The sequence below is a fragment of the Oxyura jamaicensis genome, chromosome 24, assembly GCF_011077185.1.
Source record: "Oxyura jamaicensis isolate SHBP4307 breed ruddy duck chromosome 24, BPBGC_Ojam_1.0, whole genome shotgun sequence".
In the NCBI taxonomy this organism is placed as follows: domain Eukaryota; kingdom Metazoa; phylum Chordata; class Aves; order Anseriformes; family Anatidae; genus Oxyura; species Oxyura jamaicensis.
In genome coordinates, this window is record NC_048916.1 from 603,520 (window position 1) to 616,838 (window position 13,319).

A 13,319-nucleotide genomic window follows, 5' to 3' on the forward strand; every position below is an offset into this window, starting at 1 on the left:
CATCAGCCCGCTTCTGGGGCTGCTCACTGGGATGCAAGCACAGCCCATGCTTTGGGGCCAACCCTTCCGCCTCCTCTGGCTCCTGCGAGCCATGCCATGGCATATCTGAAATTCCTTACGCCAGGTTTTTACGCACATACTCGGGTTGAAACCCTGAGATATTTCCACTATGAGGTCTGTGTAAAGGTTGGGCAGGGGTCTCCCTTCACGTGGGTCAGTGAGACACCCGACGGGGCTGGGAAGGATGATGCCGCCAGCGCATCCCTCCGCTGGCTGGTGATTAATGCGCTGGGGACCGCAGGCAGCCTGGCACACTCTCGTGTTTTTGTTGTTTCGCAAGCTATCAACAGCAGGATTTGCTCTCCTGAACCGCGAGAAATACAAATGATGGGTTTGTTTGTATTTAGCTAATTAGATGACTGGCTGAGCTGGTATCGTGCAAGCTGGCAGTTCCTCCTGCTAAAGCAGCCCCAGCTCTGTTAATTGTGGAAGTGATTCACATGAGCCACGTACTTCAGTGGAGCTGTTGTCACCCGTCCGTGTTGCAAGGTCTTGTAGGGAGAGATCAGCTCTCTAATGTATGGAAAAGTTGTGGCACTGAGCTTTGAAAAACATTTGAAGAGGGGACTGCTCACTCAGTCAAGTCTGAGAAATGAGTAATTATACATACAAAAAAATCCTACTACAAACAAGCAAATAAAAAAAAGGAAAAAGCAGGCATTGCACTTGAGAGAAGAGCAGGGTCCCTGGAGACCAAGAAACCTGATTCCTCCCCTGGTTTCTGGCTGCTGCTGCCTGACGTGCTGCTTCCCCAGGCTCTGCACAGTCCCTGCAAGGGCTCGGTGCCCTCACAGGCTTCTGACTCTCGAATGCCCATTTCCCTTTAGTTCTGGGTAATATTAAAAAAAAAAATAAATCAGCAAAATATATAGAATAAACTGGATCCCTTCTCCACATTTGCTTCAGGCTTCTCCAGGTGCAGTAAAGCCATTCACCACAATGCACGTGTGGGATTAAATAACAAGAAGTCTGGGGAATTTTGTGACAAGACTGTTTTGCCAGAAGTGCAGCTTAAGGAAGCCACAAGTGCTTGTGGGGCCCACTGGATCTCAATAAATACATTTATCCAAAGCAAAGGCTTTTGCTTTGAGAATGTCAAAACAGGCACTTTCAATGTTTATGAAGCATTTTGGACTGCATTTTGGGAACAGGACATTTGTTTCGAAAAGCCAACCCAAACCAAAGCAAGGCTTTCCAAAGGTCACACCTGTGGGAGACCAACTGTTTAGCTTCGAGCCTGAATAAAAGTTTTTGTTTATTCCAAGTTTTGACACTTGTGTTTGGGCTAGCTGGAGGCTTTTGCAGTTCAAATGAAAACACTCATTATTCTCAAAACAAATATTTATTCTGAAGCTGTTAAAGAGAAACTGAAGCCAGTTTTCACTTGCTCCAAGCATTTATTTTCTTTTTCCTTAAAAAGAGGTGTTCTTTAACCAAAATGTCTATTACCCTCGTGGTGTTTTTTATTTAATTATTACTTTGAGGTGTGGGGTAGCAATGATCTGCTCTGCCCAGGCAGTTTTTCCTGCCCCAGGAAGGCAGAGCCACGACTTACTTGAGAGATCCCGTCCGACTCCAAGGGCGAGCCCATCTTTGATCCACAGCACGATGCCATTGTACTCGGGGATGGCGCACAGCAGTGTCACGGGCTGCCCAGCAATCACCACCTGGTCCTGGGGCTGCTGCGTGAAGGAAGATGCTTGACCTGGAGAAGGGGGCGAGAGAGCGGGACGAGGCGTCAGTTCGCCAGGGGTGGGTTCCAAAAAATTTACAATGAATAAAAAAAGGGGTTAAGAAAAGCCCTGGCAAAGAGGTGCCAGGCATTTCCTCTAACTGTGTCATTCAGGATAGCTACTAGTGTACTGTAGCTGTTATGATCTAAGGACAGAAGAGCAGCCAGCTCTCAGGAACCAGTGATATTTTGTATTAACCCTGATAAAAGGGGACACCGGTCCTCTCCTCTTCCCCTTCATGCGCTCCCTTAAACCAGGATGCACAGCCGAGAACCTGCTACAAACCACAGCAACTCGGAAGATCTGCCTGCTGCTCTCCCCTCTGCTCCCAGGCCCCCAGTGCGACCCCCCGGTACGTGTCACGGGCTTCACACACATCAGGGGATGAAAGGACGTGGCAGCCCTGCTTCAGCGCTGCCTTTTGCTGAAGTTTCAGCTTCAGTCTCACAAGACACACAACGCTAAGCAGCCGAGCTCTTAGGGATGACAACCCCCAAACGCAGAGGTTTAGCACGGCTCTCCTCTCACTTCCACAACCTGAAGGAGGCAGTAACAGTTTGAAGCCCTGAGGACATCTCCTGCCATGGCCAAGATGTCTCACACCTCCGGAGGAGGCGAAACTTCTAATTTTCTACAAAAAGCATGCTGATTCACTGTAACCTATTTCACATCAGGGTGTGCTAAGTGCTGGCATTATGCTTTATTTTCTCTCCTTGAAATCCATCATCATTCCTTGGCTTTGTCATGACTGAAAACCATTCCAAGTGTCAAGTCCTTCTGTTTTTTTTTTCCCCAGAACAAGCGCCCCACTTTCCAGTCAGGTGAGGAGCAAACCCAGGTGCCCGTATGCAGCCCACCCCTGGTGTTCAGTGCAGGCTGGGACACGTGGCTTGCAAAGAAAAGGGTGCAAAAGCAAGAACAAATGCTGGCAAAGCATCCCTAAACCAAGCGTGGGCTATCTCAGAGAGACAGCTTGAGTGCTAGCACGTGGACGTAGTGCTGCTATCTGATGCTGGAAGGCCTTAAATGCAAAGGCAATTCAGTATGTATTCAATTATCAGTATGTATCAATCCAATATCTGCTCGTTGGGGTCTCCTTTGAGTTAGCTATTTGATGAGCATCTGAGAAATGCTGCTGCCTTGTCAGCGCTTAAAGTCCTGCTCTTACTCTGGATACGGAGAGATCTTAAAAGGGAGAAGTTGAGAGAGGGTGGACTGACTGGATTGCAACTCGCTGTATTGCCCTGGGGGTTTTAAAGATCAGGAGCCTTGCTGCGTGTGAATTATCGCCCTGAAACAGGCACAGAACAAGAAGCCCACACCCGCCAGCTGAACGGCAGCTCAATACGCTGCGTCGCGCTGGGCTGCAGAAAAAGTTGCTCTTTAAAATCAATGTGTTAAAACCAGGACAGTCTCCACACGAACCACCCTAAATCAATTCAATCCTAATTTACATTAACTCAATTTAATCATTGACTGATGATTAATCCTAAACCAAGGTTAAGTGTGACACAAGTTCTTGCAACTAAACTTGTTTTCAAATGAGTTGTTAGGCATTGCCTACAGGGCAAAACTGCAAAGCTCAATCATTTTCTAACTCGTGCAGTTAAACCAATGTAAGCCCCCATGTGAATGCTTATATTTCATTTAATTTATTGCAGCTTAACTTAAACGTGTTCCTAGCCAGCTGAAGATGTGCAGGAAGGAGCACAGACATCCTTTCTGGATTTCTACACATGTATATACAACTGGTTAAAAAGCTCTCCAGATAGCCTGGCAAATCCAGGCACCATAAAATCAAGCACCATATTCCCAGGGATTTCAGGAGCCCCATCCCCTCCAGCAACCACATACTTGCAGAGAAGTCTGATTTTCATCACCAGTGCTCCACTAGGTCAAGGTCATGCATGCTCAACAGGATGGGTCTGCTGCAGAGGGGTACCCCACACCAGCAGCCTCAGGAGGTGCCACGTGCTGCAAGGCACGCGGGCTTCCAACACTAGCAGAAACGCTTGCTCTTCTGAACTGGGATTTAGAAACTTCATAGGAAATATTAATCAGCTCTATATTCTATTCAGACTCACAAGGACAGGTGCTACTGAAATAATAGGAAAAGCAGGGATGGGAGAGAGAAAATTAGGAAAGGAAGCAGAAAAAAGTGAGCATTTTGCCTTTTTTATTTTTTTTATTTTCCACCCGCTAACTATGTTTTCATGGCTCACTCCGTAATCTTGACAATTCTCAAGGCAAGCCGGGCAAGCAGGGACAGTGCCAGAACGCAGTAATAACCAAAAAAGATTGTTTTATCGGCGAGAATTATCAGGTTGTCAGCTGGGAGCTGCAAGAGTCGTAATGAGAAAGCAGGAACACAAAGTGGTGTCCATGCCCTCTGAAAACGTCCATTAAGCAGAGGTTTCATTTGGTAATTGCTGTTGGAAATGAAGCCCCCCCCCCCCCCCTTTTATTTTTTTTTTTTCTTTTTCCTTTCTTGATCTGTCTTAGAGAGCAGCTGATGACCATGGAAAATTAGAGCGAGAACATGGCATATGTCTCCTGTCTTTTCCTTCCCTCTGTTTGTTCAGTGTGAAAAATTGTCACTTGAAACCCTTTTTAGTCCAAGGCTCCATCTCAGCTACAAATGTTACAGGCTCAGCCTTGGTCACAGGAGAGGAGAGAAGGGGGTAAGGACATTAAGAGCATTACCTGGCCCAGTCCCTGCTCCACAGCAGGATCACTGCTCCCTAAATCACAGATAAAAAAGCTAAAAAAAAAAAAAAAAAAAAAAAAAAAAATGTACCAAAAGGCAGAGATTGACTCACTTTCAAATCAGCTTAAAGTCTGATTACTGGGTTTAACTGGGTTTGGAAGATCAGAGACCTGTTCACGTTACAGCTTTCAGCAGTCTTATATCTTAATGTCAAAGGAGCAAGTAATTTGCAGAAAAGTTTTAAGGGAGATAAGACACTTGACAGAAAATAGCTGAGAAGGGGGAAATTGGGAAAGGATGATTTACAAATGCAGGTTGAGTGGTTTCAGCTACAAGAAGCACTGAGACACTTTGGTTTGTCAGTGCTTTGGCTTCAAAGCAGGGTTCTGTGACTCCAAGGACAAAACAAAACAAAACGAGCATTTCATCATCACACAGTGCTATGGGTCCACAAGAAGATTTATTTTTCAGAGGTTTCCCATACACTTCCTGGACACCAAATAGGGCAGTAGCCAAAAAAATCCAGTCTTAAGTAAAACCCAAATCCCAATTAAAATCCTTGCAGAGACTGGACTTAAGACCAGAGCACTTGTGGGCGAGCCACCAAACACTGCTCTCACTGGAAGCACCCTGCTCCTCCACAATGCCCATGGCTCCCCATTTCCAGCCTCCAGGAGACATCTCCACCACCTTAGCCCAGCCTAGAGCCCTGGCTTACTTCTACACCTCGTTTTCCTTTTTTTTTTTTAAGAAGATGGGCAGACTTTCAAAGGGGGAAACAAGCCCACGGATGCTCAGCTTCCTGCAAGCACCGTGGGTAGAAGCACGGTGCCGGTTGTGCCCCCCAGGAGCATCCACGCATGTGTCTTCTGCTTTTCAGGGGAGACGCACTGAGCAGAAGCAAATATTAGGACTCTGCATTCATTGTTGATATTTTTTTCCCCTTTAAAAAAAGCAAACAGATATGCAAATGAGACGCTAACCATGCCTCCTGGCCATGTTCCAGTGTGATGGCAAAGCCGGAGCCAGCTGGGGTGGGTTGTCAGCAGCGGGGCGGTCTGCTGCTGGGGGGCATTGATGCCAGAGAAGGTGCAGGGGACTTGATCCCCGAGTCTCATCTCCTGCTGCCTGCTGGCTTTGCTTTGCACCGTGAGGAGTTGGTTTACAGCCCCAGCCCACATCATGAGCTGCTTTGGCTGGCGCTGCGGTCTCCTCCTGCCTTCCTGGAGGAAGTCTCTCTAAAACAAAAGCAGGGGGCACTTCTGCAGCTATTGTAATCCTAAACGCCAGGAACAAAACGGAGAATAAAGGACCTACTGTGAACAGCGAGCAGGCAGTAATGCTAACCCTGCTTTCAAAAATCACAAGCGGGGCTTTATGAAGTCACAAGCATGTCATAAAAGTGTAAAAAAGAAAGAGCGAGAGAGAAAAAAGAACCACTTCAGAACTCTTTATATTTCCTTAATGGATTTTGCACCTGTGGCTCCTGCTTTTCAGTGTTTCTCTCTAAAGTTGCCTTGTTCTTTCAAACAAAAGCTGAGCCTGTTATGTTTGTGACTTCCAAGGGAAATCATGCCACCACTGACGCAGCATTTCCAGAGGAGTCCCAGTGCCCCACGTGGTGAGAAGGACCCAAATCCCAAATCCCATTTTACAACCCAGAGCATTCAGGGAGGCACCTGCACGAGGACAACGCCAAGGCCGTCCATGACAGAGCAGGACCTTGAAGCTCCTTCAGCACCAATGCTCAGAGCAGCGACCGGCTTTCTAAGCCCTCTGAAGACTGCAATCTGTTTGCACGAGTTCTTGCCTGAATTATTTCAACTTGCAGCCTCCTGTGTAAAAACCGGCCTGCCTGCAGACAACGTGCTGCAAGGGAGGAGGCAAGTGGGAACAGCAGATAGTTAAATTTTCATTACCCAAGAGAAGTGAGTATTGTAATAAGAAGCAAAGGACTTAGAGCAGGAACAATGACTCATTAGATACGGAGACACCATGGCTCCTTTTATGTAAGCGGAGCTTTGAATTTCCATTGTGTTTTGAAAAGAATTAGCTCTCTTTGTTGAGGAGGGAATGGAAGTGGTGAAGGAGGCCTCTGAAGCGCCTGGTAAAGATCTAACTGTTTAGAAAAGATTGGGGGTGACTGAGGGATGTTGCCCTTGTCCCACCAGGCTGGGAGCTGGTCCTGCCCTTGGTGTGGAGCTGCAGGACGTGTGGCTGGAGGGCGAGCACGGGGCTGGCCTGCCCCGGTGCAGGGGAGCTGAAGGCCAAGCACCACCCCAGGAGGACACTCTTTGGGATGTCAGGGCATCACGCCTGCCTGAAAGTCATGGCTTTTTGGCCCATCGCAGGGTTGGTTGCTCCGGCACAATGACACGACGCCTGGAGCTGGAGCTGTCTCTGGAGCAGGGCTGGGAAGGCAGGAAGGCTGACGGGGGACTGTCTCCACACCTGCCCCACACAGCTCCTGGTATTGATGCTGGGACAGATGTGCCGGTTCTGTTCACGCAGATGGGTCCTCCTATGGGAGCCAAGGACAACAGGCTCCCTGCATCAGGCCCAGCACGCTTTAAAACACACGCCTGTATTGATTTTTAGATGGCTAGGAAAGGCAAGCAGACAAAAGCGGTGCATTATTTACAGTGCTCTCAGGAGTCGTCAGTCACGGGGAAGCACGGCGCGAGCAGGGAGAGCTGCGCGAACGCCACGGTCCCTCATCACCACCTTGCCTGTCTCCAGGTCCCCCCCAGCACAGTGTCCATGGAAAGCATCCCAAGGATGCTCTGGGACACAGCAAGGATTTCCCCAGCCAGGGACCAACACAAGCTCTCCTCGCACCTCCAGAGGAGCTCCCCAGGCAGGAGCAGCTGAATCCCACCAGTGAAGCTGTGGATGCAATCTGGGGCAAGGAGACCTGGAGCAGCCCCCCGAGGTGATGGCCAGAGCCATGTCTTGCACTTCCCTGCTGCTTCCTGGGAGGAAAACAACCATAGCTCGAGCTCCTCACTTGCATAATGCTTATTTTGTTTCTCGGGGGGGGGGGGGGGGGGGGCAGGGGAGGAAGAGGAATCTGCTGGAACAAAAATATCCGTTTGGCCTTTTTTAGTTTGACTACGCAAGTCCAGCTCACGTGGCTTCAGTACTCCTGATGTTGCTGAATTATTCAACTTGAAGGAAAAAACCCACCCTCCAGTCAAGGAATGAATCAGCTGTGCGGAAAGGCAAGCAGCAGCCTACTTCTTGCAGGCCAGCCGGGACCTGGCACTATTTGTGTCCCCTCTCCCACGGCCACGGGTGCCAGGCAGGGAGCTGGGCTTGGTCCCTGCTCACCTGTCTTCCCCTCGGAGTGAGCACAGCAACGAAGGGGCTGCAAAGCCAAACCAAACCCATGCTGGCTGTTGGTGCCAGCGAGGAGTTTGGGGACGATGCTCAGCTCATCAGCTTTGCCTCTGCGTAACCCTTTGCCTCCCAGCTCCAAGCCAGCCTGAGCTTCTACTACAGCGATGTCTGATATTTCCCTAAAGGTGCTTAGAAAAGAAACATCAGCATCCCACTGTGTCCACTAAGCAGCTTCAAACAGGAGACAAAGAAATTCTGAATAAGATATTAGACCTTTTAGAAATCTTTTTGTCTATTAGTCACACAGGCGAGAGATCTGAACTATCAAGTATTGCACTTGCTTTGATACCCACACGAAATCCCAGTACTGCTTTCAAAGTCACTGTGAGTAGTTTGATCAGCCATGCAGAAAGGGCTTAAATGTCATCGTCTGCTCTGTTATTAGCTACCAATTGGGAAAGGTGTAAGAGTATACTTACCGAGGGATATTTATTGGCAACCTCCTCCCAGCACCAGCTCTGAGAATTACCTCTTGTGAGATTAAATGCCTGTTCTTGGTAGCTGCGCTGATAGAAAACAAACTAATGGGCTGCATCGAGGAAGGAAAAATAAGCTGTTCCCAAAAAGCAATGTTCAGGTGACCTTAGGGACTAGATTGCACTGAATATTCAGGCGCAGGACATGCGGCTCCTGGCCCTTCTGCTCCAACAACCTGGCAAATACCTGCTGCCCAGATAAAGCAGGGCCCATAGGAAGAACTTATCTTCTGTTAGACAAGCTGACGGAGCTGGGAAAAAAAGAAAGAGATGAGCTTTGGGGCACGAAGGACTTTTGCTGGGTTGGAGATAGAAGCAGCAAGCTGAATTAGGTGGCGTTTTGCCACTGGGGCCAGCACGCTGCGGGATCTTTGTCGTGGCTGCCTCGGAGCTGGTTCACTCCTGCGGCAGGGGATGCAGGGAGGCTTTGCAAGGGGCAGAGCTCACTGCATTACCAAAGCTACCAGCAGAAAGCAGAGGTGCGTACGCAGTGCAAAGCGCCCTGTCTTGCTCTTGTTAGCAGAGAGGAAGAGATTTCCTCCCATTGATCCACCTGGAGGCTCCAGCTCCGGCTGAAAATTGCCAGCGACGCCATGAAGTGTTTAGTTATCAGTGCTCCTGAGGGGAATAATAAATTACCATTTGCTCTTCTGTCAAGGTGTAGCTGTCCTGGCACGGCTCCACAGCAGCTGTACTGACAAACGAGGGAGGGAGCCGTGAGAAGAAGAGGTGACGCCTCAGTACCCCCTGCCAGGCCAGCTTTCTCCTGGTACCTACGGATGCTTTCCTGATGCTCACCACATGCAGCTGACCAGCGGGGCTTGCTGGGGGGTCAGCAGATGCTCAGCTGCAGGAGCCATGCATGGATACAGAGCGAGCTCCCGGCAAGCACTGCTTTAATGCACAGAAGAGAAAAAGAGACTTTTCCATCTGAAACAACAGCTAACGCCCAACGTGTCTGCTCTCCCCAAATCTTCCTGATAAAATCCTTTAGGATTTTATAAAAAACTTGAGGATTTTGTCCCATGTGACCTGATATGCCTCACAGCCCTGGATTACACCCAGTCAAGGTGGGTGTACCTTACCTTAGCCTACCTTCTGCTCCCAGGTCGGGGCTGCTCTCTTGAAATACAGCCCCATAAATCTCATCTCATCCTCTAGTTAGAGGTCATGCAGGACACTTGTCCGTAGGACAACCAGAAGGATGTATAATCCATTTCACAAACGATTTGCAGATTTCAAAGCCTGGCTCAGCTCCCACAAAGAGCAGAAGCGGGAAGTTGTGCAGTCTACAGGGCGGAAAATCAGACCAAAGAGCTTGCCCTGGGTTGCATGATGTTTCGCTTCCATCCTCGCCTTTCACAATCAGTTATCACACGCTTTGAGTAGCAGAGAGAAATATGAAATGAAGAATCACTTCAGAACAGAAAATGTAGACATTTAATACCAAAACTATGCAAGATTCTCCTCTCTTGTTCCACCTTCTACTCCAAACTGGAAGCCTCACAATGAAATGTTGAGAGGCAGCTCTACGAGAAACTTCAAGTGTGTTGCTTCTGGGGGCTCCTGGTCAGCCCAGCCCCATGATATTACTAAGGCATTGAGGACTCTCTCCAGCTCCCTGCTGTTCAGCTGAGCTGAGAAGCAGGGCGAGATTGCTTCAGGTTGTGCTGCGTGAATTAGCAAGTCTAACGATGAAGTGGAGTGAGAATTAGCAGGTTTCTGCTGTAATTATTGTTTGTTTGGATTTTTCCGAGCAGAAATGATTGTAAATATGTGCACTTTCTTCTTCTTCTTCCTTTTTTTTTTTTTTTTTTTTTTTTTTTAAATGCAACATTCATATTCAGGCTGCTCTTTAGAATAATTTATTACAACTCTAAAATTAAGCACACGCAATACACAAAAAAAGTGCTGGGGAAAAGAGAAGATAGGAGATGCTATGATGAACAGATTTGAGCAGAGCATCAGCCGCGCAGGAAACGTTTCACGCACATGGTTATCCTTGTTACCCAAGGAAGGCACTGAAAACTCATGCACTTTTCTATCTATACATGAAGGCCTAAGAAAAATTGTTCCCTTCCTTGAAAACCATTGCTGCCGTGGTACCCCTAGACCCAGGGAATGCCTAAAGAGTGCACTTATCCCCCAGCTTGGAGGGACGAATGGCATTTTCAGGGGAAAACCTGGTGTTATGGATGAGGGCGGTGACCGGCACCAATGCCTACAACAGCCAAGTCCTAATTTTGACTGGGATTTATCCAATGCAACCAAGCTCCACAAGAAGAGAGCAGAAACATGAACTCAGTCAATATTTATAGCCCTGCAACTGCTCCATCATGGGCACTCTTGGCAGTAGCAGGGGGACGTGGCGCTGAGCACTGCTGTCACCGTGACTGCTCTGCTTCGCTGCCGCAGGAGCCGGGACCACATCGGAAGGGGCCTCAAATGTATTTATACACAAGGCTTCGCTGTTTGTTTTTTTTTACCGGCTCCTTTTCAATGGTCCCCACTGCAGAGTCAATGGCTTGCCTGTGCAAAACCCCAGTCCAAGAGAAGATGAGCACATTCTGGCCTGCTGAGTTAATTAGCAGGTAATGAGAGATGCTCATCAATAAACCCAGCTGCTTCTGAACCCCCTCCTGGGTTGAGTGCCATGCCTGCAGGACAGAGGAAGCTCTCCATCCCCTGCCAAGCTCCACGTGGCTCACTCAGCTGATGATGTGCTCTCTCCCCAGCCACCCTGCAGCGGACAAACCCCCTCCCGTACGCAGCGAGGCAAAGCTTGGCAGGAGCTCACACAACTAGCACGACAGCAGAACAGTTTTTCACTCAGGGATTTTCTGGGGGGGAGATGTTTTTCCATCTGGTTTACTGGTAGAGGATTCCCTGCCTGGAGTTGAGAGCAGGTAGTGTAAAGCTGGGAGTTGAAAAGAAGGGAAAATGATTAGTGTAATATTACGCTGCCTTACAATGGAAAAATCTCTCCAAGAATCCCCCCTCTTGAAACCTCATGAGTCCACAGCTGGGGATAGAAACCTCCAGGAAAAAATAATAAAAAAGCCTCTTCTGCACATCCATCTACAGCAAAACCCCAACGCGGGTCCCTCCACAGGCTGAAACTCCAAGGAACATGCACAGGAGAGTCCCCAAACGGGTAACAGCCGCGCGGTTAGCCAGTGCCGCCTTCCTTTCTGACTTGAGGGAAAGCTTCCTGCCTCCGACGAGGCAGGGACGTAACCTGGTTAAGGCCTCAGAGGCAGACACATAACCATCATAATATTTTTTAAGAAGCAATGTGCAACACAGCGCCTTACGGACTCCTATAAATTACTCGGCACCCGGCTGCCAGCTCAGCCCAAGCTCGATATTGCCTGCAGTAATTATTTGGATCAAATGCAGTTTATCTGCTTCATATTTGTGTTTCTGTGCTCTCCGGTAACTTATAAATGTCATTGCAGTGTTTATTTGTTATAATGAAACTTAATGACGTTTGAAACCAATGGCTGTGGTTGTGGGCTGCAGGTTTCAAGTAATCTCTTCATCTCAGGAGCAGGAGGCCCAAAGATAACATTAAATTACCCTATAGGAAAGGAAGATGCATGCAGACAGATATTCAGGCCGGTGTATTATTCATTGGAGAGATGACTAGCAATGAGCCACGGCGCCGAGGGCTACGGGCTTCCATCACTGTCACCCAGCGGAGGCGAGCGTTCCTGTCCAAGGGGAGCGTGCTGCCGAGCCGTAAGCCCAACTGCGTCTCCGTGGGTCTGAGCAAACCTTCCCCGGCACAGCTCGCGGCCAGAGGCCTGCACAAGTGGCTGGCGGGGAGGGAGTGAGGTGCTGCTGCTGCCACACAGCTGAGCTGGGCAGGGGAAGCTGGATTTGGCAGGCTCCGAGGGGAGCGGAGCACAGCAGCGGTGACACTCCATCCCCACCAGCTTGCTGGCCCTGAATGCCTTTCTCCTTCCACGTAAGACCCAGAATAAACTTTTCTTGCCTCTGCTTGAGGCACAGCTCCCTGTCCTCCCTCCTTCTGAGGCCATGAATAATTTCCTCCCTTTGTCTCTAGTGCTGTGTATATTTATAGACTCCGGTCGTGTCTCCCCTCGAGCTTCCTCTAGACTATATAAATTCACCTCCCTCAGCCTCTCCCCTTGCTCTCTGGTCCCTGGGCCACTCCTGCTGCCACCATCAGCATCCTCCCCAGCTTTGCTCCCTGGGCTGCAGAGACTGGTGCTGGTCACACCGCAGCCCACGTGGAGCTGCAATTACCAATGCCTTATTACCTTGGGATGTGCTGAAGCAAAATGCCTGTGGCAACAGCTGAGAACATCTCTCCCTCATCTCCCTCTTGCTGTCAGAAATGCCACGGTGCCCAGGACAGCTAGCACCAAAAGAGCTTTAACCCCTGCAGCACAACCCAGCTCCGGAGCATCAGGTTTATGAGCTGTTTCCCACCAAGTGGGCGCCGAGGGCTGATGCTTCAGCATCTGGCCAGCAGAGGCTCGGCACCTTGCTGTTTCCCTGCTCCAGGGCGATGCAGCATTGTGAGCTGTCTCCGCAAGGACAGCGAGGCAGGGGAGCGCGGGCATTCAGGGAAACTGCACCTCAGCTGCTGGTTCAGTGAAGTTTGGCTTTTTGTATTTGCCTGCTTCTCCTACACAAGGTCGGATAGGTCTGGAAACACGCTGTGCTGCGGCCATCTGTCCTCAGCGGCACAGCCCTTTCCTTCTGCTCTGAAGCTAGGCTGAGAGACGTTTCTCCTGCACCACCGTGGTCCTCTCTGCCTCCCAAAGCTGTTGTGCAACCCATTCCAAAGCAGCCGCGGGATGACAGAGAGCTTCAGTCATCTCACATGGTTTTAGGGAAAGACTGTTCCCACCAAAATACTCTTTCGGAGGGATGGCAGACAGTGCCTATGCCACCTGGTGGTCTCTGCACCAT

General features: G+C 49.3%; 1 protein-coding gene across 4 annotated transcripts in view; it reads right to left on the reverse strand.

Annotated features, from left to right (window-relative positions):
- Window positions 1-13,319, reverse strand: part of KIRREL3 (kirre like nephrin family adhesion molecule 3) — a 317,705-nt gene that overhangs the window by 80,333 nt on the left and 224,053 nt on the right. For all 4 annotated transcript variants that reach the window (XM_035346026.1, XM_035346024.1, XM_035346025.1 and 1 more), the window contains one exon: window positions 1,616-1,765. In XM_035346026.1, the coding sequence (XP_035201917.1) occupies window positions 1,616-1,765 (150 nt within the window). The remainder of the gene's footprint in view (window positions 1-1,615; window positions 1,766-13,319) is intronic.